This window comes from Mixophyes fleayi, chromosome 12 (assembly GCF_038048845.1).
Source record: "Mixophyes fleayi isolate aMixFle1 chromosome 12, aMixFle1.hap1, whole genome shotgun sequence".
Taxonomy (NCBI): Eukaryota; Metazoa; Chordata; class Amphibia; order Anura; family Limnodynastidae; genus Mixophyes; species Mixophyes fleayi.
Window position 1 is genome coordinate 13,779,276 of NC_134413.1, and position 27,681 is coordinate 13,806,956.

Here is a 27,681-nt window from a genome sequence, read left to right on the forward strand (position 1 = left end):
ATGCGTCTATCCAACCCTTGAATCTTATCTAAATATCTCGTCCCGCAAAACAAAATCTCACTTTCATGGGCCTACCCAACATTTAGCAAAGAATGCCCCAATCTGCCCATCTTACCCAATCAGCAGAGCAGAATGTTGTACCATTTTTTTGTGCAAACTCTATAGGTGTTGTTGAAACCAGACGTATTGGTGCAAACACAGGTATAAATAAAATGTCAGCTTCATGTTATCCTATCCTCCTCATATTACATTCTCATATCATAATATAAATTGGTTTTAGGTTACTGCAATTGGTAAATATTACAGTAAAAACACTAACGTTAAACTTTACTTATAACAAAATATTACACTTAATTATTTTGCGGACAGAAACCATTTACCCCAAACCCTGGCCTGATTCCTCTTTCCAGACTCAAGCAGTAATTTTTTAAAAGCTGAAATGTGTAAATCCGCAGGGTGGCGTGAGTATTACTGTACCTGCTTCAATATAAGATCAAACATAAGGATGAAACAGTTCAAGTTCATCTCATCATCGTCGCAGTCAAAGTCATTGGTTCTCCCGGTGGGATGGCCGTAGTTCTTGAAGGGACTCCGGAAAGGACTGCGCATGGGGCTCCGGAAGGGACTGTGAAAGGGACTAGGGAAAGGGCTCAGCATACTGTGCAAAACGCGTCTCCCCGGATCCGAGGCTATGCTGCCCTACAAGAGAGATGCACCAATTATACATGTCTTATACTCAAGAACCAAAATACAATATGAGCCGCACAAGACAACTTATTGCGCTGTTTAAAAGGCCACCAAACGCAGAAATTGTCATTTTCAGATATGAACCAGGAATTAAAATAAATTGTTATGTCAACTTAATATTCCCATGCAGCTATGTTAGAGTAAAGAATTACTGCAAACCATTACAAAAGCTCTTTTCCATGGGCCAGCCCTACCACGGGGTTGGTTTATCAATGGGCGGAAAGCCCTATAGTGGACAAAGTCAATGATGGCTTCCCTATGCATTTGTATAAAAAAAAATCAACACACACAGGGTGGTCACAGGGTGTAATAAGTAGATACATTTGCACCAAGATCTGTTGGAGATCTATGTGATTTCCAGGAGAGAAATGGCGTGGGTTACAAGATGCCACGAAGAGTGTGTCCGTGGCTCAGAGTATCATGAACATTACACATGCACATTAAAGGGACAGGTTACATACTGGCTTACCCTGTGACCAGGAACGTTTCCTGAAAGTTCCGTGATCCGGACTTTTTTCTGATTGGCCAGTTCCTTAACCGAGTTCACTCCATCGGAAAACATGCTGATCAACAGCTGGAGTGGGACCACTATATCCAGCTCTGATAGGACCTGTGGGATGAACAGAGGAAGGAAATATATAGACGAAATACTGAAATAACAGAGTGGGGTCTGCCGACCTTGACAGATTCTATATAAACTACGTTAAACCATGCAATCCTTCCAGACCCAACTAGTATTACTCTAGAATGCCTTGATTTGAGGGTCTCTTTTCTAATATTACCCTTCTGTGAGCAAACTCAAGAAGCAATATGTAGAAATGCCATGACATCTTTGGCCCAAGAGTGTAGCCTGGAAACGGGACTGATTTTATAATGCCACCATGTCTTATAGTCAAAGCCCATGACAATCCTCCCCACAAAATGGTATTATAAAAGCTCATTCCATTAGCATTTCAAACAGCCCTATTGGTTTTCCGAACATTACGCTAAACGCGCAAATATACTCACATGAAGCCAGAGCAAAGCTTGTTCCTGGACAGTAGATGGATATCCCGTGAACCGGCAGCTAATGAAGCTGAACATCTCCTCCATGGAGAAAGGCAGAGGGCACATCTCAATATCAAACATTTTACTGTGAATAAAACCAAAACTATTTCATTGTAACTCAAGAAATGTGAAAAACAAAAATGGAACACAAATATATTGAAAAACTAACCAAAAGTGGGCGCTACATAGTTTTCAAGGGGCAGTTGAAAAAACAGAAGTAGGGTGCGCAACTATGAAGGCGCAAGGTGAATAAATAGGCACACTTATGGACTTTACAGTTATGGAACCTAGGGTGTTCCAATTTAAATTTTAGCCCCATCATGTGTTGGAAGACTCTGTTTGCCAAGGCCCATTTTAAAAGGAATTCCCCATAAAAATATATCTTGATCCCATTTAAAACTTTAAGTAGGTCTAAGTTGTTCATTTGAAATTGCGGTTGACCAACATCTCACGATTCTCCAGTTTCAATAGATACTGGGAAGACAGCAGAATTTAAATGTACAATATACTTAGCCATAACAAACCATCACCAAATTCCTCTCCAACTGACCTGAGGACCTCGCGGAATTCTTTGAGCTGGGTATCTGGCACCTCCGTCCTAATGGCCTCCAGCCACTCCGGCATGATACATTCCCAGATCGGCTGGTTTATTACGTTATAAGGGATAAGGCACAGAATTCTGTTGAGACCTTCTTTCAGCTGGGTGACCGTACTGCAAGACTTGTCCCAGTATCCGCCAACCTGAGGACACAACGCAAAGGGATTATATATCGCGCACTGGACGTAATCATCCCCACCCGTTTCTTCTTTTATCTTTGTAAATTGTGATATATGGACCTGTCCGACATATATGTAATGTAGTAAGTTGAGTTAAGCCGGGGGCCTGGGTGAGTGGGGTGTTACAGATGTGAATCTGACCCTCTTCGCTATTAAGCCATTAGTAGAATAGGATAAACAGATAACAATCAGAGCACCTGTTTGCATTACATTGTTATCTCTTGATTGGCCTTTACGTCACTCATTTTGAAGTGAGCAGAGAATATGGCGGCTGTTCACAGCAGTACAGAGTATTTCAGGTTATTCGCTGAATATTTAAATAATCATAGACATCACTCATCTCTCCATCTTTACCATTTGAGTTTTAATGTAATATTATAATGAATATTGAGCTATTCTGTAAGCTGCGTTGATAACATAGAGAGAAGTCGCGCGACTGAGCCTCCACCTTCCGCTGTCTCTCCTCGTTTCACCCACGCTGCACCACTGCTGGTGGCATAGAAATGCCATCCACCAAGGACTGTTTAATTATTGGAGACTGATAATGCTGCTCCCTTATAATAACAACACACACTTCCCCGTCCAGCTTCTACAATTGTTATTCCTTATGTATTAAGTGTTCCCAACGCCTCTTAGATCGTAAGCTTATTCGTGTCATTGTATGTAATTTGCTGATGTCATGATCCCCTCAGTGTACAGTGCTGGGCAGTAAGTCAGGGCTTTATCAATAATAGAGAATAATAATAAAAGAGAATACCATCAGCTTCAGCAATTACCCTGGCAAATTCCATTGGTTTGGGTAGCAGGCACATGACCATGACATCAAACCGGATGTCGCAAACTGTTTTCAGCCACTTGGTGACGAATTGGGGTTTGAGCTTCTCAACCAAACTCCCAACTTCATCGTCCATCATGTAAGCCGTAGAATGGAACCATTGGAAAACCATGCTGACCAGCCGAGCCAGGCTCTCCGTGGGGGTGTTTTCACTGGGAGTACAGAGGCTGACCTGTTGCACAAGACAAACCATCAATAATTATTTCGTAACTTGTCGGATATTTGGAGACTTGACGATGAATAGTCGGAAACAAACTATGGATTGGCCATCTGGCACTTCTGGCAAATGCCAGAAGGGCCGATGGCTAAATGGGCCAGGGCAAGCAGTGTTTAATAAAAAAAAAAATTCACCAGCAGGTGGCGCACCCGCGATCGCGCATGCACCCGCGAGTGGGGGGAGAGAGTTACAGGGGGCACGGTCCAGGAGCTGGGCATCAATTTTAAAAAGTGAAAGAGGCGGCGTTCCAGTGCCAAGTACATGGCAGGGTGGAGCTATATGCTGCTGAGGACCTGCAGTGTCTGAAGGAGGAAGCCTGGAACATACAACAGGTAAGGTAACTTAAAAAAAAAAAGGACTGTAATATACTGCACAAAAACCATCTGGAAATGGCATTCTTTTTATATATGAGCAAACACTAAGGCATAGAAATAACTGATTAGCTCATTTTTATAATGGTTATTTAGCACTGAACTATTGAGATATTGAAATATACAGTTATATCTATTTTGCTTTACTTTATAAGTCAGAATAAACTTGTTATTGATATTGATTATTATAAAGTTATTGGTCTCCAGTATTTAAAGCTGTATATGATCTGTATAATCCGTCAGGGTTGTTTGTAAGCTGGGGTTAGTGATAGTCTTACAATGTTGGTGTTAGAGCTGCACTACCTCCCAGGGTTGCTATATGTATATTTTTGTTTCGGGGGCTCTGCCAGTTCTGTAAAACACACTAGATGCTGAAGGCAGTCAGTCAGGGTGACCGCATAGCTGGCACCAGCAGGACCACCTCCATTCCTCTGCCCAAAGGATTGCACAATGCCATATATAGACAGGGCACGGCCTTATTGTATACATACGTTGTGCACCCTCTAACCCCACCTCTGTACCCTTTGTGTTTGTGTCTCTTTGTCTTCACATTGTGGGTGTCTGTCCTTTCCTTCGCCTCCTTTATGTGTCTGTCTCTCTTTGCCCCTATTATCACATGTATCTCCTCACCTTTTTCTACCATTTCCCAGTATCTATTTTTCCCCTGTGCAACCATGTCCAATGTCACCTCTCACTCCTGCCTACAAGGCTTCTCTTGTGCTGCTCCCCACTTATGGAATTCCTTACTACGCCCAATCCAGCTTTCCCACAGTCTTCAAATCTTTAGACACTCTCTGAAAACCTTTTTTTCTTTATTTTAGAGGTGACCTTATCCTCGAAAACACTATTCACACTAATGCACCCTCACAACTGTCATAATCTCCAATCTGAACAACACTCGCTCCTCTTGTTCCTCTCTAATGAGCAGGGTCCTCCATACCCTTTGTTTTCAAGTCTTCATTTATTTAGTCTACCTAGTATGTCCCTGTTTTATGAATGTACTATTTTCCCTACTGTATGGCTCTGTGGAGCAATGTGGTGCCTTAGAAATCTACGATAATAAATAATAATATTGATGCCACCTAACTGAACCTCAAAATTTTGATTTTAATAATTTTTGATAAGCGACTAAATGGTGATTTTTTTCTACATTGTGTATTAGTTAGTAACTCTCTCTTTTTTGAATTATGATACTATGCTCTTAATTTTAGACCATAGTGCCCCCCTGTCTTAAGTGCCCCAGGCCACCCAAAGCCTTAATCCAACTTTGGGGGGAGCTGTCCACGGACAGTGTGTGGTGACGGCGTATGTCATCATATACTGTCCAGCAGCCTGCAGAGCAGGCCTGAAGCTCCAAATCTCACGAGACTAAGAGCTTACCTGCTCACTCTGCAAGGCGTTCTGTTTTACTCTGATGTCAGCTGCATAGGTAAGTACAGCAGGCTGGGGGGTGTCATAATGTGTCTCGGGGGGGTTATAATATGTCTTGTGTGGCATGATAATGTGCCTTGGGGGTGGCATGATAATGTGACTGGGTGGTAGCCCGATTTGTCTGCGGGGTGGCATGGTGTGATTTGTCTGGGGGGGTATTGTGGTGTGATGGGTGATGTCGCAGGGGGTAGCGTGATGCAGGATGTGGTGTGATGTGTCTGAGGGGTGGCGTTATGTAGCTGGTGATAAATGTAATATTTTATTATAATGTATGTATTTTATACTTTGTGATCTGTGTCATGTGCGATGTTCACTTATTGCTCGGTTTTCCATATATACATTTTCCAACAGGCCCCAACATTCCAGGATCTATGCAAGAATCCAGTACCAGGTTGTGATAGCTGCAATAACCAGTAGGTGAGAGCAACACCATTTTAATACATAATGGGGGAATTCAATTAGCTCCAAAGTGAACATCCGCGAGACACTTTGCGGCTGAAATTTGACAGAAATCACTGTTCATTTTTCCTCTCAAGGAAAAATAAGCAGAGATTTCTATCGTAATTGCCAGCAATGTGGGCTGCGCGATACCCATGTATCACATCACCAGCAATTGAGTCTCCCCCAATTTGTTATGCCACGCCACATATTGACCACGCCCCCAACATTATGCGACCACACCCCTTCACCGACGCCGCTGCGCGTCGGTATACATCTCTGTTCCTGTGCACCTGTGGGGGTGGGGGAGGGCAAAATTTCACTGTACCCCAGCCCAAAATTTCTCTTGCCAGTCCTGCGCATACCATTATCTGATACTGGTGCGCCCTATGCTGCAAATAGAGAGTCAAGCTGCACATAATACATTAATATCTCACGGGACACTATATAACAATGAGCTTTGCAAAATGTACTGTAATTATTATTAATCTGGAACAGAGCTGGGCCTATGTGCTTTAAATGCCAGGGCTGATTTTTAGTCCCAGTCCGGCCCTGCTTATAGTGATCATTAGTGAACATATTTTGAAGAGTTTACAAACCGACCTTTTGCCAAATATAGGAGGAAAGTTCTGGGTCGGGACAAGGTGTAGACGGGTGAGGCAAAATCTGGAAACAGGTGATTGATTATTTTGGGTTGGGGGTTGTAAGGAGAATTTAAGGCTCAACAATGATCTCACCAAGAACCAGATCCCAAACTGACTCAGCAGACGTTGGTCATGTTTATCGTCATCTTTGTTATCAAAGTCTGTGTTGTCTAACGAGTGATGTGACGAGGCCAGGCCCATCTGTCTCCTGCGGTTCATCTCGTACTCCCGCTGCTCTGCGTGATACTCCGCTTCCTTAAGCAAACTGGAAAATTCACCAATTTATGCAAATCAATGCAGAATCATTCAGAAGAAAGTCTTCAAGCAAAAGACACAAACATGTGTAGCCAGGGTTATCCCAAACTGATCGGTCAAGTCATTCCAGACAGTTATTAGACTTAGACAGCTCAACATTAAACTATTTATTTTGTAGGATAAGTTACCCGTGTGCACATGCATATTAGTAAGTGGGATTTTCTGTGTTGCAGAGGTAACTCCCCTTATCTGGTAGTTAGCACCAGTGTAATAAAGGACCAGACCAGTTCATTTGAACTTTTATAACACAGGTCTCATAGCCACCATGATTTTTGCGTGATCTGTATTAGCCTGATGATGTCTAAGCACATTCCCCTGGAGACTAGAAAGTATGTTAAGCACGTCCACAATAAGTGGAATGTGAGAGCTTTTACAGTGACCAATTGGCACAGATACCAGGGCACACCTCCCAAACTTCCCGGTGGGAAATTTTAGTTGTTGTGTGGTCGCTGCTGCTCTGCATGGCATAGAGGCGGTGAAAGGGTGCCAGTGAAGGGGCTTGGAGGGGAAGAGAGCATGGGGCAGCATGCCCTAGGTTTGTGGCCACGCCCCTATCATGATGTCACTATGCCCCATGTTGACATGACCACACACCCTGTCCCGATGCTGGATTTCCTAATGTTGGGAGGTAGGCCAGGGGGAGGTATCATAAGTAACATGTAAAAGGCTTTTCACATATATGGTATACTAACGCCCAAATACTCATCCAGTATGAATATTATACATCTATGACTATAACTGACTGAACTGTATGATTAGAATATAATCCCATTTGATTTCATTTTATAGTGCAGGCCTTGAGAACCTGTCGCTCTCCAGGTGCTGTGAAACTACAAGCCCCAGCATGCTCTGCCAGCAGATAGCCAGCCATTAGCTGGCAAGGCATGCTGGGACTTGTAGTTTTACAAGCACCTGGAGGCCTCTTATTTTGCAATACCTGGACACTGGCAATGGATTTCCTTTACAATCTGTAACCTTTGTTGTGGTTAGATTATTTGAGTGTCTATACCATAACTACTGTGGGGACAGTTATTACCTAATTACTGCTTCCACCGCACACACCAGCTCCTCTGCCCCACACTCCCGCGTGTTGATAGGAGGCGGGGAGGTCTGGAACAAGTGCGACTCCGCTGAGGCCGCTGCCCCGACCTCGTTGCTGTGGTGGTAGGAGTGGCAGCGCTTGCAGTACCGCACAGGCCGGTTACCGTGGCGATCACAGCACCCCGCTGAGAAACAAGTCACCACGGCCCTCCGCACGTGTGAGCTACAGTTCTGAAAGGAAGGGGGACATAATTAATCACGATAATCAATGAACCACAACTTTTCCTCGTTGGCTCAAGGGAGATCCCAGGGGGAGGTGGGCGTGCTGGGCAGGGCTTAACTAATTGCATCATCTTGGCACCACCCCCTAAATGATTGTCACAATTTTGGCCAATTACAGCAGGGGAAGGCTACGATAATAATTGCATCATTAAGCCCCCCCAACCCCTAGGTTGCCCTGCTCTCCTGGGAGCACGGGAGGTCTCCCAGAAATGTGGGAGTCTCCCAGACATTCCGGGAGAGTAGGCAACTATGCGTTAAAAAAAAGCAGCTAATGAATCTCTAGAGCCTGAAGTGTCTTTTACGTTTCTGTCTCCATTACTGAAGTCATGTTGTCTTACCTGCCAGTCTTTGATTAAATCTTGTTCTCCATGAAAATGGCCACCTCCATAGGCAACAATACATGGACATAGGACACAAGTTCTGAACTGTGTCATCATGCCACAGAAGGTGAAGCCAACCACGTCTTGTACTGGCTCAGCATCAGGGAGAATGCCAGACTCTTCAGGGAGTGAGGGAGATCACCCCTATTTCAGGGAGTCTCCCTGACATTCAGGGAGAGTTGGCAACTATGACCACAATATGAGGACATTTGTAGACCTTCCCCTAAATACCCATTCACTTGGAGCCACAATGTCATTCAGACTCTAGAAATAATTACCCAGAATTCCTGATGGCTAAAGCTATGGAGGTGAATTTTGTTTGCTTTCTACAGGCAAGAATAGTATAGTTAAAAGACAAAAAAAAAATATGTCTGCTTATCAAAATTAGTTATGACTACTACACAGATGCAAGTTTTAGAATGAAAGATAATTGAGAGAGATACTGAATTCTGTGGGGGAACTTTTTTCCCCATGCACTCTGTCCAGTGCTACAGTGCAAGAAGTCATACTATAAGCATACTGATGTAGGCTATGAAGGGTGAATTTACTCAACCAACGGCTCTCCTTCTGCTGTGGAACTATAAATCCCAGCATGCCCAGACAGCCTTTGACTATGACAGCTGCCTAGGATATCTCTTCCCCACTGAGATCTAGATGCTGAACACTGTCACCCCCAAGAGTACAATTATTATAAAATACACAGTCTCATGTAGACATTGAACAAAGGGGGTCAGCTATGAGTTGTGGCACCAAGATAATTTTGACATCACTGTGCTTTAATTGTATGTTTGTGTCTCTCTAGACAACCAAGTTGACGTCCTTACATGCGAAAGGATGTTGTTGGAGAACCCACACAAAACATTTTTTACCATGGGAGGAATGGGGCGATCATTGGGAGTTACTGACATGATTTGCAACAGGTACAGCACAAGCATGCAAACTGACAAGCAAGATGTGTGTGCCTAATACTTATTATATGGTTGATGTGGGAGCCGACTGGAGACATTTGGAGGCCAAACCACCTTATTGTGAGGAGTCACAGAGATTTTTACAACTGCAAAAACAAATCATCTTATATGTCTGATATAGAGGTGTCGGTATGCCAAATTTTCACCGGGAATGTTGTGCAGATCTGCGCTCAAAACCCATTATATGTATGAACTGTAGACTGAAATCTCTGACAGAGGAATGAAACACATCACATTTCTCCATTTACTTCCCTGAGCTTATTAATGTTAAACTGAGGGTCAAACAACTGTACAATCTCTACACTAGGGTACATGTGATTTACGCAGTGGGCTCTGCCAGCTAAGTGCTTAGTACATTCATTCAAGGAGTCATGGGTGAAATACTGGGGTATCAGGGATTACTGCTTCGGGGGCCCAGAAGCTGAGTTGACTTGATCTCTCAGTTACCATGTCCTGTGTCCCGTACTAGTCCAGCCCTGCGCCCCCTCTGTGGTGTACACAGTCAGTGGATGCTTAGTGAGCTCCAGCTATATGACCTCCAGCAATGAGAGGGATTTATTCTGCCCAAAGGAGGGGGGTGGACTGGTGCTCCCACCCCCTCTGAGCAGGAAGAGACGTGAGGAGCGAGCTCAGGAGCAGAGGAACTAGAGACAGCCGGTCTGGCTCATTAATGAAAGGAAGGTGAGATGAGAGGAGGAGAGGGGAGGGAAGGGGCACTAGAAACCTTGGGGGCTCCTTAACAATTTTGCTGGGGCTTCCAATGATCTAAATATACCCATGTAACATACCTTCCAACTGTCCCACTTTAGGCGGCACAGTCCCTATTTGAGAGGTCTGTCCTGCTGTCCCAAAGGTCAGCACTCGTTCCCCGACTTACAGAAGGTTAGGAGGTATGAACCATCCCCCGCCACTCTGCACATACTGCACAATGCATGTGAGTTTTTAGGGGGGTTCAGGGGTGGCCTAGTGGATTCAGCAGCGCTAGGCATTCCTCAGGGAGTGTGGTCAGTCCGCGTTGTGACATGGCCACGCCCACTCCAAAAGTTTGGAGGAATTCTACAAGTAGTCTCTGCTGTCAGGAGACCCCTCTGCAAACTAGAGCATACTTGCCTACTTTCGGGCAGTGCAGTCCGGGAGAGGGGCGTTACTAGAGGGCGGGAGGGGGCGCGGTGCGGTCAATCGCGTCATTCTGGCCCTGCCCCAAGACGAAAATGCCGTTTGTCGCGGGGAGGGGGGGCAAAATGATGCCATTCACTGCAAATCGCGTTATTTTGGCCATGGAATTGCGGGATGCGGGAGACTTGCCTGCTCTTTTAGGAATCTGGGAGACTGACCCGGATTTCGGAAGTCTCCCGGACATTCCGGGAGAGTTGGCAAGTTTGATAGAGTGTGTCTAGGTTTTCGTAGCTGTGGAAACAGGGATGCACTGTGCAAAAGTGTTAACACCAAGGGTGCAAATGTCGTAGGTGCATCTGCTCTGAGACCCACAGCTGAGGGAGGCCCGCCTTTCCTGTGAAAGCCTCATATGTATATGTCAGTTTTCTACTATTGGGCTGTACATGGGTGTCCTTATACAGCTTTACTATGGGGCCCATAAATATCTAGTTTTGCCCCTAGTTAACATCACATAAAAGTCCAATCTCCTTTCTGGGTTTAGCCTTATTCATGAGTGTGATGGGACATTGCGACGGTCTTGCGACGGTGCTACTTTTGAGTGTGAGGTCCTTTTATTATATTTCTCGCAGTACAGAATGAAGGGGCACAATCCCACTACAAGTATAAGACAAGACCGGGATAAAATGACCGTGTGCCTTACACCTCGGACTGTTTGTGCATTGTCAATGACCTCCAGTATCGTTATAGTAAGATGCGGTATTTGATCATGTGACAACGTGATAACAATGATAACAGACCACAGACAGTCACGTCACGGGATGGATGGACGGATGCATACACCAATGACAAAGCTGATCGATCTTACCTTTTTCTGACAAATGGCTGAAATCTCAGCTGCATGAGATACGTATATAAAACTCAATATACAAGTCTATTCCGGCAGGCCAAAAACAACATGACATATGTACTACGGAATATCATCACCTCTCTACATAGCATTTCCATACAGTCTTCATGGTCTTGTTGCTGTTGGCCACGTGTGTCTGCATTGTAGTCTTAGATGGGTACATAGTTCTACACACCTAATATATTCAATGACTCCTCCCCCCTCCATAGACCCCACCCCTGAGGTTCCCACTTTGCTCTTTTGAGCGCAGCAGCCACTTCTGAGCACGTACCGGACTGCGCATGCTCAGAAGATGCTGCATTCAGCTCTATTGCGAGTAGAGAAGAGGAGCCAGGAGGCAAGAACGGACCCTACCTAAATTTTGCTATGACAATGCCCAGTTCCACCCCTGTATACAGAATATGAGTATAGACTGAGAATTACATGCAACACACGGATTAAGACAAGTTGAACTGTGCATTTTGTTCATGAATAAATAATAGTAACAGATATCGAGAATCACCTCCAGTGACATAGAACAAGACAAATAGCATTGAACATTTTCCATGTGTACAGAATGGAGAACAAATACTGAGAGTGTCATGCTACATACAGAGCAAGGGAAGTGGCACTGTGCATACAGTATAGGAATTGAGCCAAAGAATAGCTACAAACACACACAACAAGAGAGGTGAAGCTGTGTCACTGTCATCCATATTAGGAGATACCAAGAATGAGAGCAGATACTAGGAATTGCACTCAATATACACAACACCAAAGATGGCACTGTGTAGATTGCATACACCCAAAACAAAAACAGATACTAAGAATTGCACCCCACATACACAGCAAAGGAGGCAGGACTCTGCGAGCGTTATACACAGATTAAGACCAGATGTAGGTGTACACTACATAGATTATTTTTCTTCTTTCTTTTTCGTTCAGTTTATTAGAGGACAGCACAACTCCTTATTCAGGCCACCGCCTAATTTATAATTTAAAGGCCCATAAAACATTTGGATGTCTTGGAAAGGTTAATTCATTTTGTGGAGTTACTAATGTATTAATGTAATATTAATGTATAACTGTAGTGTGTTATTTTGCCTTATTATATTAATTTACTCATGTGGGAAACAAAAATTAATAACTCTTCAGTAGTCATCAGATTTGATCACAAACCGAAAAAAATTAGCATAACATTGCAAAAATAAATTATCTTTTTTTCACTATAAAAACCCTCAAATTATTATTATTAATAATGATAATAATAATAATAAAGATGATAAATACAGGTTTAACCAATTATCTTGTATATAAATTATCCTGATTTTTATGCTATTTTCAGTGAAATTAATAATGACACAATAAAACACTTTAAAATTATAACCTGTGACCAATAACTTGCTGTCATTTTCTTCCTATAATGGCAGTGGCGCACTCAGGGGGGGTTTCTGGGTCTCCAGAACCCCCGTCCCCCCGTCCCCTCTCCGCTAACTAAGTGCCCACCATAGCGGCGCTGCGGCTGCTGTATAGTACAGTGCTGCCGAAACGCAGCAGCTCTCTCACGTGGTTTTTTTTTGTTGTTGTTTTTGGGATGGGGGGGGAAACAATCCTGCGTGCGCCCCTGAATGGTTGCTTTTTTACGAAAAAATGTCTGCCACCTAGTGGATGATTGTTGCTGATTCTTTTTCCTCAAACACATGTTCCAATATATTATATCCAAGAAATTGACACTGTAATACTTGTCTTTGCAAACTAACTAGATGAGGTAAACGCAGGACAGGAACTAGGTGACAACTATACATGAAGCAAACCGAATAACAACAGATTCTAAGCATTACATCCCACACACTGAACAGGAGAAGTGATGCTGTGCAGTTGTCCACACATATAGAATTAGAACAGATACTGAGAATTACACATACCATGCAGTACAGGTGCTCAAAGAGCTACCCACAGGTCATGTGTTCAGGATTTCTGTCTGTATAAACAGGTGGGATCATTACTCACCCAACCCAGTAAATTAACTCACCTGTGCATGATTAAAGAAATCCTGAAAACATGAACTGTTGGAAGCTCTTGAGGACTGAGTTTCTGCACCTATCCCATACAGAAAAAGAGGGATTGTACTGTGCAATTGTTTATACAGATTAATAGCAGACAGTAACAATTACGCCCAGAACAAGATAAGCTGTACAGTTGTCCGTATATACAGATATAGAACAGATACCAATGCATAAATGCCTTTGTACTTCTTCTGCACCCAGTGAGGACTGTGCTTCTTAACATACTAAGGGACGTTTACCAAAACTGTGGGTGCACAGTGTATTTTTTAATACGCAAATGCACCACCTAGTCCACCTAGCACATATGTAGATACGTGATCACATTTCTCTTTTGGGAAACGTGGATGCTCCTACCAAGCTAAAGGTACGCCATATATGTGCCTGGAAGGTACAAAGCCACTCTACTGAAACCCCCTGAGCACCCATAAGACCAGTCCTTTAGTAGGGAGATAGAGGCTCCTTGACCACTGTACTGTTATAATAAATGTTCCTATATTGCGGAGCTGCAGTTGTTCTCCCAGTAGCTTTTCTCCCTCAACCTCAATATCTTGACACTTCTCACTGTGCTGTAAGACAGTAGGTGGCTGTACTGTCGCTAGTCAGCTGATAGTGATACCCGTAGCTGTTTGGAATGTGCCACATTGCAGTGTGATCTGTTCAATATATACCATGAGCTTCATTGAGCTGCATTTGCATAAAGTGAATATTAGACAGCGTTACACATACCTTGTGGTAGGAGAACATCTATCAGCCATTCACTGTGATCCCTGAAAATTAAACACAAAGACGTTTCTGTGAAACATACGCCTGGAAGGTCCATAGATATCAGTTTCCCCCCAGTTTACACCCACTTTTGTTTATGATCTGGAGGTAAAAGTGAAATTTCTTTATAGAATATGGAGTTTCGTGTCATCAATTTAAAGGACAGTTACGTCTACTTTCTGCTTCCTCCTCTCTTGTAGAACTAACCTCATAAAGTGTAATTCACAAACGTCTCTTCCTAAACAGTCCTAAAAATCTCTCCGTTAAATCATTTTATTTACATTTAGAGATGACGGAAGCTGTAGCTATTTTGCATGAACTGCGTAAAGATACAATTTTGGAGTTCCGCGTAAGCTTCTAGATTCCGCACTGCTCAGCCTGATTCATTAAGGAATGTAAATGCAATAAAATTGCTCTGTTATTGCTCAGAAACGGACAACTGCATGCAACTGTGCACTTTATGTGCAATCTCTGCATTCTGCACTGTATGTGCAATCTCTGCATTCCGCACTGTATGTGCAATCAATGCATTCTGCGGAAGGGTTTTGCATATTTTGCTCCTTTACATGATATTTACATTGTTTGTGAATCATTATAACATACGTTACAATAAGTGTAATAAGTTTGTGAATCCCACTCATTGTATTTGTGCACTCGGGGTTTTTTACCAACAAAATGCAAAAGGATGAATGTGCAGTATCTGGGGCTGGCACAAGGTCCCTAAGGCCTTACACATCACCCTTTTATGGGGGCCCACCCCCATTCTGGTGCTGTGCTCTTACCCCCGCATCCCACCTCCTACCTTAGCTGGTGGAACCATCTGACTGGGAATGTGGAGCCCAGCACCACTGTCCCAGCCTGTCACTGACATACAGGAGCACCGGTCACATCGTTGCTAACACTGAATTAGTGACTTTATATCACTCATTCAGTGGTTTAGGTGCCTCCTAATCCTTGGCGCCCTAGGCGTCCACCAAGGTTCACCTAATAGCAGTTACTCATAGCAACCAACTAGATATTTGCTTTCATCAAAGGCTGTCACAGAGCCTTATGAATGTGAGTCACATGAGTGGATGCGAGCCAATCACACAATGCTCACATCCACTCCCTCTTCGACCAGGTATAGCTTACAGCTGCTGAGCCTACCGGCCAATCACAGGGCTCACATCCACTCATGTGACTTCCTCTTCGGCCAGGTATACCTCACAGCTGCTGAATCTACCGACCAATCACAGGGCTCACATCCACTCATGTGACTTTCTCTTCGGCCAGGTATACCTCACAGCTGCTGAGCCTACCGGCCAATCACAGGGCTCACATCCACTCATGTGACTTCCTCTTCGGCCAGGTATACCTCACAGCTGCTGAATCTACCGACCAATCACAGGGCTCACATCCACTCATGTGACTCCCTCTTCGGCCAGGTATACCTCACAGCTGCCAAGCCTACCTGCCAATCACAAGGCTCACATCCACTCATGTCACTTCCTCTTCGGCCAGGTATACCTCACAGCTGCCAAGCCTACCTGCCAATCACAAGGCTCACATCCACTCATGTGACGCCCTCTTCGGCAGGTATATCTCACAGCTGCCAAGCCTCCAGGCTAATAATCTTAAATGTGGCTATTCGTCGGAGGTAACAATCCCCTTTTGAGGTTAACTTACTAACCACAAAATTACAGACTCTCAGCTCACTGCTTTTATTCCTTTTGCCAATTGTAGTTGCTTTACGAGCACATGGTATTTTTCATGGTTTACAAATGTTGTATTGCATAATACCTGTATCTTGTGTTAATGACTCTTAGCCTCATTATTAAATACTTATTGTATTCAATAATAATTCAATATAAATATGGGTGACGTAGACGAGACTGATACAGGACAGCCTATTGGTGAAGCTAATTGGGGGCTCTTTCCCGTCTTTCAGTGAGTCTGCGAAACGTGGCTCACAGGATTTAGCTGCTGGTGGCCACTGTTTATATGCATCTCTTGCCTCACTTTTGTCAGTATATGTATTTCATTTTGCTTTTTATGTCAATTTAATAAACTGCATTGCACAATATAACGCTCTTCCTTGATTTGAGCGCATGTTGCTGGGGGAGTGGAACAGACAGTGTAACACCGGTAATCAGGATTTACAGAACTCTCTATATGAATAAACCTCAAAGCTCCTGCACTTTTTAAGTATATTTATTTATAGATGTTTTTCTCTTCGAGCACCTCTGAAGCAGATTATAGTTCGGGTTTTGGAGCCGGATGGACGGATTGGATACAGACAAAAGTAAGACACTTCTAGATTTATCTCTACTTATGTCTCTGTTTTCATGTGCATGGTTATTATTGATGTGTGTTTTCTTATTTTTGTATATTTATATATAGTAGGGGGCCTCTACGTTTCTGGAGATCTGAGAGCCTCCTGGGGGGTTTAGTTCTGTCTCAAATTGGTTACATAATCAAAATTGTCTGACTGTGGTTTCACTACTATGTACAATGAGTTACCCAGTGATTCTCTGCCTGCACTATGTACAATGTCTTACCCGGTGATTCTCTGACTGCACTACTATGTACTGTCACGAGCCGCGGCGGTACTCACAGCCGCCGCGGCTCGCTTCCTGTAGGTCCCAACGTCCCGGCCGTCACCATGACGACCGGGACGTCATTTCCTTCCAACTCCCGACCGTTGCCAAGGCAACGGTCGGACGCTTCCTCAGCGCCGTGTCCTGGCAGCCAGGCGCGCATGCGCTCTAGGGACAATCAGGCAGATTTAGCCTGTGGCTGAATTAGCAGGCATTAGCCTGCAGGTGTGGATTTCAGTGCTAAGCCCTGATTGGTCTTACTAGGTGCTGGCAATTAGCCTACAAGTGTGGCCTTGTCTAGGGACAGGTTCTGATTGGTTATGGGTTGTATTTAAGGCAATGAGGTCTGCTGCCTCATTGCCGGTTATAGCTTCTGTGCTCCAGTCTGCTGACCTGCTTGCTCCAGTTCCTGTTCCTGTATCTACGTTTTGACTTCCCGTGTATGACCCTTGGCTTCGTATTTGACTTCGCTTGTGTTTCCTGTGACCCTGATCCTTGGCTCGTTTACCCGTTCTGCTACTTTGCCTGTGACCTCTGACCTCAGCTTGCTCATTGTTTCTGTTACCTGCTGCCGACCTTTTGACCTCTGCGTGGACCTGACTCTTCATGCCTGGGTTCTCCCCAGCCGGTACACACTTCACGACCCTCTGTCAGTCTGCAGCCCAGTCTGTCCCCACCATCAGGGGCTCCAGTGAACACCTGACTGGCAGAGTAGACTCCGGGTTGTGTTGTGCCGGCTGGAGGGGTTCCTAACATGTACAATGACTTACCCAGTGATTCTCTGGCTGCACTACTATGTACAATGACTTACCCGGTGATTCTCTGCCTGCACTACTATGTACAATGACTTACCCGGTGATTCTCTGGCTGCACTATGTACAATGTCTTACCCGGTGATTCTCTGACTGCACTACTATGTACAATGACTTACCCGGTGATTCTCTGGCTGCACTACTATGTACAATGACTTACCCAGTGATTCTCTGGCTGCACTACTATGTACAATGACTTACCCGGTGATTCTCTGGCTGCACTACTATGTACAATGACTTACCCGGTGATTCTCTGGCTGCACTACTATGTACAATGTCTTACCCGGTGATTCTCTGACTGCACTACTATGTACAATGACTTACCCGGTGATTCTCTGGCTGCACTACTATGTACAATGACTTACCCAGTGATTCTCTGACTGCACTACTATGTACAATGACTTACCCGGTGATTCTCTGGCTGCACTACTATGTACAATGACTTACCCAGTGATTCTCTGGCTGCACTACTATGTACAATGACTTACCCGGTGATTCTCTGGCTGCACTACTATGTACAATGACTTACCCGGTGATTCTCTGACTGCACTACTATGTACAATGACTTACCCGGTGATTCTCTGGCTGCACTACTATGTACAATGACTTACCCAGTGATTCTCTGGCTGCACTACTATGTACAATGACTTACCCGGTGATTCTCTGGCTGCACTACTATGTACAATGACTTACCCTGTGATTCTCTGGCTGCACTATGTACAATGACTTACCCAGTGATTCTCTGGCTGCACTATGTACAATGACTTACCCTGTGATTCTCTGGCTGCACTATGTACAATGACTTACCCAGTGATTCTCTGGCTGCACTATGTACAATGACTTACCCTGTGATTCTCTGGCTGCACTACTATGTACAATGACTTACCCAGTGATTCTCTGGCTGCACTACTATGTACAATGACTTACCCAGTGATTCTCTGGCTGCACTACTATGTACAATGACTTACCCGGTGATTCTCTGGCTGCACTACTATGTACAATGACTTACCCGGTTATTCTCTGGCTGCACTACTATGTACAATGACTTACCCGGTGATTCTCTGGCTGCACTACTATGTATAATGACTTACCCAGTGATTCTCTGGCTGCACTACTATGTATAATGACTTACCCAGTGATTCTCTGGCTGCACTACTATGTACAATGACTTACCCAGTGATTCTCTGGCTGCACTACTATGTATAATGACTTACCCAGTGATTCTCTGGCTGCACTACTATGTACAATGACTTACCCAGTGATTCTCTGGCTGCACTACTATGTACAATGACTTACCCGGTGATTCTCTGGCTGCACTACTATGTACAATGACTTACCCGGTGATTCTCTGGCTGCACTACTATGTACAATGACTTACCCTGTGATTCTCTGGCTGCACTACTATGTATAATGACTTACCCAGTGATTCTCTGGCTGCACTACTGTGTACAATGACTTACCCGGTGATTCTCTGGCTGCACTACTATGTATAATGACTTACACGGTGATTCTCTGCCTGCACTACTATGTACAATGACTTACCCAGTGATTCTCTGGCTGCACTACTATGTACAATGACTTACCCGGTGATTCTCTGGCTGCACTACTATGTACAATGACTTACCCGGTGATTCTCTGGCTGCACTACTATGTACAATGACTTACCCGGTGATTCTCTGGCTGTACTACTATGTACAATGACTTACCCTGTGATTCTCTGGCTGCACTACTATGTACAATGACTTACCCTGTGATTCTCTGGCTGCACTACTATGTATAATGACTTACACGGTGATTCTCTGCCTGCACTACTATGTACAATGACTTACCCAGTGATTCTCTGGCTGCACTACTATGTACAATGACTTACCCGGTGATTCTCTGGCTGCACTACTATGTACAATGACTTACCCGGTGATTCTCTGGCTGCACTACTATGTACAATGACTTACCCGGTGATTCTCTGGCTGCACTACTATGTACAATGACTTACCCGGTGATTCTCTGGCTGCACTACTATGTACAATGACTTACCCGGTGATTCTCTGGCTGCACTACTATGTATAATGACTTACCGGTGATTCTCTGGCTGCACTACTGTGTACAATGACTTACCCGGTGATTCTCTGACTGCACTACTATGTACAATGACTTACCCTGTGATTCTCTGGCTGCACTACTGTGTACAATGACTTACCCGGTGATTCTCTGGCTGCACTACTATGTACAATGACTTACCCGGTGATTCTCTGGCTTCACTACTGCGTACAATGACTTACCCAGTGATTCTCTGGCTGCACTACTATGTACAATGACTTACCCGGTGATTCTCTGGCTGCACTACTATGTACAATGACTTACCCAGTGATTCTCTGGCTGCACTACTATGTACAATGACTTACCCGGTGATTCTCTGGCTGCACTACTACGTACAATGACTTACCCGGTGATTCTCTGGCTGCACTCCTCACACAGGTATAGAGGGGGTGGCTTATCGCCAAGAGCCACAGAGAGAGCTGCATCTATACACATCTACCACAAGAGACAAGCAGACGGTTAGTAAGGACAATAGGGTGTAATGTAAATAAACTGTAATATTACGAGGGGGGGGGGGGGGTATCTGTCTAATATTCAACCCATGTAATGTAAAAGGCTAATTAGTGCAACGAGTGGCTGGATTGCACATTCTACCTGTACATGCCTACAGCTGGTTAACACACAATGATCAATAACACATTAAACTCTACATAAAAAAGATAAATCTAGACACTCTCATAGATCGTCCTTTAGCAGCAGAAACTAGATATACCACCAACCTAGGGGTATAATTATCATAGGACGAAAAGCTTTGCCCTACACATGAAACTGTCACCACCGGAGATAGTACTGCGCATAGGCAAACCGAGGGGAGATTCCTAGTGCCTGGAAACCCCCATCCAATCCTGGGGCTCTGTATAATTGAGGTGGCTGGACCCTGCTCTCACTTCACACAGCTCTGCTCGAAAATGGAGAGCTGCGTGCACCTAGCAGTAGTCCATGCAGCATTGCCCATGTATATTATGGGGATAGGAAGAGTTGGAGAGCAGCCAAGCACTCTCTAAAATTATAGCCACGCCCCCATGCATGCTGGTCACGCCCACTGGTGGCGTGGTGTGGAAACCCCCCTCTACAAATCCTCCATTTGCCCCTGCTGCGGTAGCTATCGCCGGTGGTGTTCATGCAGCTGTCAGTCAGCTACCTGCTGTATTCCTGGACCAATAGCCGGATATCACTGCTTGTCTGGCCCAAATATCACCCTCAGGCCCAGTATTTCAATCAGATAACTTTACAGCATGTTTGACAACGATCTCAGCAATGTGTGAACAGTCAACTTCTGAACACGTTAATAGTTATCCCAGAATAGATTAGGTCAATCGGCTGGTGCCAGGACTTGTCAAATATGGCATGTTCACTAGTCCTGTAGTTTGGTGTTTGGTCCTTGGATCACAACTGGTTACCTATCCGGGGATACAGCGCTGATTGAAGCAGGGGCGGATCTAGAAAAATGCTGTACCCGGGGCGATTTAGGGGGGGGGGGGGCGATTTAGGCCCCGCCCCTTTCTAGCATCTTAGCCTGCCGACGGCTGCACACTATGTGCAGGTCCGTCCAGCCGTGACAGGCAGGGACAGTGTGCTGCCCGGCTGCTCTGATTGTGTTTTAAACACAGTCAGAGCAGCCGGGCAGCACACTGTCCCTGCCTGTCACGGCTGGACGGACCTGCACATACTGTGCAGCCGTCGGCAGCAAGTGTCTGCTAGGGGGGGCGATCGCCCCGATCGCCCCCCCCCCCCCCCCTGGATCCGCCACTGGATTGAAGTGGAAATGGGTCTGTAGATCTGTTTTGCTTTTTGGCTACATGTATGTATGTATGTATGTATGTATGTGTATATATGTATATATATATATATATATATATGTAGCATGGAAACGGGTTTGTAGATCCCTGTTACCATGCAGGTCTACAGCTTTTCTAATACCCTGCAATGTGCAATATTTCATGGCACATTAGAAACGTAAGTTTCATTAGATTTAGTGGGTTGCAGTGCTTTCTAAAAACCACAATGAAACTGCAAAAGAGACAATAACAGTTTGTCCATACAGTGTTTTAGAGGGATTTTTTTTCTGTTCATAATGCAAATAAACCACATCTAGACACATCCCCGTACATTCAATGGTAAGTAAACGCTGCACTACCACCTAAGCTGGTAGGGGGCTGGGGGCACACGCAGCCATTTTTGCAGAAGGCTCCTCCATTTCTCTCACACTAAGGCCAAAAACCGGGGGAGGACAGGGGGGCGAGCAGGAGATTGAGGTTTCTGATTGGTCCTCCTGCTTACATACATCCTCTGCTGCCATTTAAAGGTTCTTAATATTTTCCTAGGTGGTAATGCAGCTTACAAATATTTTAAAAATGATTTAAACATAATTAATCAACATCCAGGATGCTGTGAGATGCTCTTACAGGCAACTAGCAATTTTTTTATTTACAAAAAAAAAAAGCATTTAAAACAAAATAAAATCTGTGTGGATAAGACCTGAAGGTAACAAGTTTAGTAGCTTCTAACTTGTATAGAGAATGATTATAACCTTTGTTATTGTTGTTGTAATCACATTTGTTCTATTTTCTTTTTAGTTGTAATTCATTTAATACATTGCTACACTATATTCTTATTAACAATCTCCTGGTGACATCTAGTGGTAATATTAGAGTATTACATGCACCGTACGATTTTTACTGATTGCATAAGAGCATGTTTACCAGTGATTTATTTATGTTACGTCTGTCGTACAAACTGATTTTTTTTTTCATTTATATTTACACTAGCTTTGAAAAATATTTGCCTTATGAACCAGTGCAAATATTTTTCTTAACATTTCAGTTAATATTTAGTCATGTTTGACTTTGACGTGCATTAAAATTGTAAATACAATAGCAAAATAATACAACTTAAATATACTAGCAGCAGAAATGTGATGTATGATAATTGTCTACATAGATGCAAAGAAACTTACAGGAATATTTGTTTCCTGGTCTCCTATGTAACATTTGAATGGTAACTTGAAATGGTGTTGCACATATTAGCATTGCAACAATTATTCTCCAAATTGTACAATTACATCTCACCAGATAGCGCTACAATTCAAAAACATATTTGATTGTCTTATTCAAACAACTCTGTTAACTATTTGTACTTGATGCAATAGCTTGCTGGATAGCCTCAGGTCTGTCTACAAGGGTACCATATTATACATCAGGGGCAAACTCAGGATTTGTAGAGGAGGGTTTCCACACCACGCTGCCAGTGGGCGTGACCAGCATGCATGGGGGCGTAGCTATAATTTTAGCCAGTGCTTGGCTACTCTCCAACTCTTCCTATCCCCATAATATACATGGGCAATGCTCCGTACACTACTGTTAGGTGTACGCAGCTCTCCATTTTTAAGCAGAGCTGTGTGAAGCGGGGGCACCTTACACTCAGGTACACTGGTCATTAAGTCATCAGCTGTTAGTGCACGTCCTGAACTAATATCATGAAATACTTAACCATATAAATTAATTTTTAGATTATTTGGCACTTATGTGTGCTACATAAAATATAGTATTTTGATTGAGCCTTTGGGTCCTGCCTACATACCCCAGTTCTGCACTGTTTACACTCATACAGATTTTCCTATGTGAGAGTTTCTTTTTACAGTCAGTCTGAGGTCTCACTTACACTTGGGGGAGAGGTGAGTTTAGAGCTGAAGTTTAAACCTAGGCTGCCACCTCTATCCTTACGCCACTGGGTAGAGATAGTATTATGGATTACGGTTAGGATTAGGACTATGAATATTTTTTTAGCTTTGTTCTTTTTTTTTTTTTTTGGCTACTTGTATATCTATATGTAGAAGAGTAAGTCAAAGTTATATGTTCCTTCTGTTTGCTTTATATATTGGATCCATTATTAGTTGTGGGACCTAGGTAAGTGCCCTTTTGACCGTTTATTAAAATAGCCGTCTCCTTAACTATGACACATGTTTTAAATACAAGTTATGAGGTTTAAATACCTCTAAAAAAATAACATTCTATCTCCATGACTACCATATCCTGTTGTTGTGTGAATAGAGAATATAGATGGTGCTTATCTACCTTCACCGCAGGCTTGTTGATGGCGTTGTGACACTCAATATGCTGACAATGGATGGGATTCCAAGCTGGGGAAGACATAACACAATATTAAGACATGGTTACTAGCATACTCAGACATATACAAAGCACTGTGGGATAGATTGTTTGTGCAGGGAAACCAAGTAAAGCTGGGTACACACCTATGCAATCATATTTCAGAAGCAATGTCTCTAACGATTTCACCAACAATTGAAAGTCCCGATGAGCATAACGATTTACACATACACACTGTCGAAGTCAGCAAATTGGATAAAGTAATTTCAATTAATATCTAGCCAACTTGGTTGTCTTTGTCTGAAATTATGCGTAGAGTACGCTACGGCGTGGGGAAGCGTATCCAGCCGCAACACGTGGCAATAACAGGTTTTACACTTTTGCACACATTCACACGAACATACACATTTATAATTAGTACACATTAATTGTAGTTGCAACACATAGTTATTTATGTCGAAATGTAGCAATATTTATGGTTAATATTACAAGTTATATACATGTTAGTGAAATCAAGGGTTTAGGGTGCATGAAATATGTCGCGTTTAGTATCATTTTAATCCCCTATTCATCAGCAGTTGTCCGGTTCATTCGCTGAAAGGATCGCACATTGCATACTCTAGTTAGCGATGTTAGGGAATAAATGTTTAAAATTATGCTGACTGTGTAATGTAAATAGACTAGTGTAAACCGGATTCTTGGCAGGAAAATCGGAGTGCATCCCCTGGAGAGCTGACCCCCACCTTTGGATATTTTGGTTTGAACTGGCCTATGACCTGCAGTACACTGGACCCTCCTGAAGTCTGGACCTATAGAAGCAAGCCACATCATCTGCATTGTTTTACTGTATTCACTGACTGTATATAAGCAGGAGCTCTGGACCTAGTGACCAGTCTTCTTGACCCCAGCCTTCAGACCTGAATGACTGTACACTGGATCCCGAGCGCCTGTGATAAGTAACGGCCGTACTTATTTTATCCGGAATTGTTATTCTGCTACTTTTGGCTATTAAATCACTTTGTGCTTTGGAACCACACATCGGGATTCGACAATCATTATTGGATAACAATTAGATCTGCATAACAACACCTTCACAATTTACCTTCAGATCTGTGCTCTTCATCTCTCATAACCATCTGCTGAAAAGATGGTGACTCTGTACACTCTACAGAGATCTGCCTACACTGCTGGAGGCGAGTGTGTACACACTTCCATATTTACCAGACATCGTTCCATCGTTGATCGTGATTCTTAGAAAGTTTATAAAACCAAATCAACAGATGCGATGTGTTTTGGTAAATGATGGTAGGAGCGTAGACACTCTTGCAATATCTGACCAAATGGTCATAATTTGTGTGATCTGCACGATAGGTTCATGGATGATCCTAATGGTTCATGGATGATCCTAAAGAATAATTCGGCTATAGACACAACCTTTAAATATAGGCACGTTGATTTAATGAACAGGACTAAACACATAATTTCACTCCAGCAGCAGAGGAACCGATGAGGAACTGTAGTCTCCCCCCCCCCCCCCACTCTCCCATCCCAGACCAATAAAACGGTTGCCATACAGTAGTAGTAGGAGAGACTGTGTGTAGTGACGTTATAATTCTTTCCACTGTGCTCATCTGGACTCATGTTACGGAGCTGTTCCAAAAACGGGAAGTTGTTTGGGCTCCTTGTTATGAGCAAAGTGGTCATTTAGGTTCAGTCGTGGGACATAAAACGCTCTGCTCGCCTGCATATTGTAAACGACCTTCTTATGTATAAGAGATTATAAAGGTGGCTCTACGCCGGTCTCACCTGTGTACTGCAGGCCCCGGTACTCACTGATTGCACCTGGAGGTTTTAAATTAGGCCAATAATGAAACAGCATTTGAACAGCCGGCGGCTTCACTTGGGAGGGTCCGTAGGCGATTACATAAAGCAAATCCTGGTAGGAAAGAGATTACAAATGTTAGAGAAACCAGCGACAATCCTGCACAGTGCAATGAACCAAAGTTATGTTGACTGAATGCCAAATCAACAACTGGCAAACCAAATCTTATTTTCATAGAAAAAAAACTGAATTGCTGAAGCCAGAACCTTTAAAATGTATTATGTGTTCTTATCGGTAATTCAGGACACCCGGGGATCATGCACAGGAATGTACTACCTTTAGGGCTAGATTTACTAAGCTGTGGGTTTGAAAAAGTGGAGATGTTGCCTATAGCAACCAATCAGATTCTAGCTGTCATTTTGTAGAATGTACTAAATAAATGAAAGCTAGAATCTGATTGGTTGCTATAGGCAACATCCCCACTTTTTCAAACCCGCAGCTTAGTAAATCTAGCCCTTAGTCTTCACCAAAATGTACGGGCAAGGTGCGGTGTACAATCCTCATGAGATTGCTGCTGTTCTCAGAACAGTTTACATTTATGGGGTAATTAGCATTGGACCTCCTAGCACGCATCTCTTGTTTTGCTGCATTTGGGGACCCCTCCCAGGTTTTCACCTAGATTTATGCAGAGAAATCGAAAGAGGCGCACTGTACCAAAATGTACCCGTCGCCTCAGTCCAACTTCTCATCGTTTTAGAACCACCGCTTTCATTAAATAAAATATTTCAATGTTTCACCTAAAATACTGCTCGGTTTTGCGTAAGTTCTGTCTCAAATGAATCCTGAGAGTAACGGGACAGCGGGACTGTCGTTATTATATGTGGCACTTTTGTGTGTTACGTTTTGTAAATTGGGAAAAGTGCACCTAGAAATGGCTGGACTAAAAGGGACCAATGTGCCCTAGTATAAGTATTGGATAGAACACGAAATACAAGTTTGAGGCTATTTCATTCTCAAATATGAGACTTTCTGTAATGCAGCAGTGGGCAATTGGGGCCAACTGTGCCTTCACCTGTGGCCCCTTAGCCGGCTGCTCCCAATCTTATCCTAATGGAGGCAGCTGACTTAAGCGCCATATGACCTCCTCTGCAGAGTGCTTCTGCGTCACATGACCTCCTCTGCACAGCGCTTCTGTGTCACGTGACCTCCTCTGCACATCGCTTCTGTGTCACGTGACCTCATCTGCACAACACTTCTGTGTCACGTGACCTCATCTGGCCAGAGCTTCTGCGTCACGTAACCTCCTCTGCACAGCACTTGTGTGTCACGTGACCTCATCTGGCCAGAGCTTCTGCGTCATGTGACCTCCTCTGCACATCGCTTCTGTGTCACGTGACCTCCTCTGCACATCGCTTCTGTGTCACGTGACCTCCTCTGCACATCGCTTCTGTGTCACGTGACCTCCTCTGCACAGCACTTCTGTGTCACGTGACCTCATCTGGCCAGAGCTTCTGCGTCACGTAACCTCCTCTGCACAGTACTTCTGTGTCACGTGACCTCATCTGGCCAGAGCTTCTGCGTCACGTAACCTCCTCTGCACATCGCTTCTGTGTCACGTGACCTCCTCTGCACAGCACTTGTGTGTCACGTGACCTCCTCTGCACATCGCTTCTGTGTCACGTGACCTCCTCTGCACAGCACTTGTGTGTCACGTGACCTCATCTGGCCAGAGCTTCTGCGTCATGTGACCTCCTCTGCACATCGCTTCTGTGTCACGTGACCTCCTCTGCACAGCGCTTCTGTGTCATGTGACCTCCTCTGCACATCGCTTCTGTGTCACGTGACCTCCTCTGCACAGCGCTTCTGTGTCACGGGACCTCTTCTGCCCAGAGATTCTGCGTCCCTCCAGCTATTTGATGTTGCCTATCCCTGCTCTAAGATATAT

At 44.0% G+C, this 27,681-nt stretch overlaps 1 protein-coding gene across 5 annotated transcripts in view; it reads right to left on the reverse strand.

Moving 5' to 3' along the window:
- The window catches only part of UNC79 (unc-79 subunit of NALCN channel complex), a 112,116-nt gene that overhangs the window by 64,640 nt on the left and 19,795 nt on the right, over nucleotides 1–27,681 (reverse strand). For 3 of the 5 annotated variants that reach the window (XM_075192890.1, XM_075192889.1, XM_075192888.1), the window contains exons 7-18: nucleotides 25,721–25,850; nucleotides 23,882–23,946; nucleotides 20,155–20,243; nucleotides 14,288–14,328; nucleotides 11,475–11,503; nucleotides 7,859–8,094; nucleotides 6,601–6,772; nucleotides 3,348–3,578; nucleotides 2,345–2,535; nucleotides 1,756–1,879; nucleotides 1,217–1,357; nucleotides 478–699 (exon numbers count right to left, since the gene is read on the reverse strand). In XM_075192890.1, the coding sequence (XP_075048991.1) occupies nucleotides 478–699; nucleotides 1,217–1,357; nucleotides 1,756–1,879; nucleotides 2,345–2,535; nucleotides 3,348–3,578; nucleotides 6,601–6,772; nucleotides 7,859–8,094; nucleotides 11,475–11,503; nucleotides 14,288–14,328; nucleotides 20,155–20,243; nucleotides 23,882–23,946; nucleotides 25,721–25,850 (1,671 nt within the window). Of the gene's footprint in view, nucleotides 1–477; nucleotides 700–1,216; nucleotides 1,358–1,755; nucleotides 1,880–2,344; nucleotides 2,536–3,347; nucleotides 3,579–6,600; nucleotides 6,773–7,858; nucleotides 8,095–11,474; nucleotides 11,504–14,287; nucleotides 14,372–20,154; nucleotides 20,244–23,881; nucleotides 23,947–25,720; nucleotides 25,851–27,681 lie in introns of those variants that run through there. The other 2 variants (XM_075192891.1, XM_075192892.1) reach the window with 2 other exon arrangements.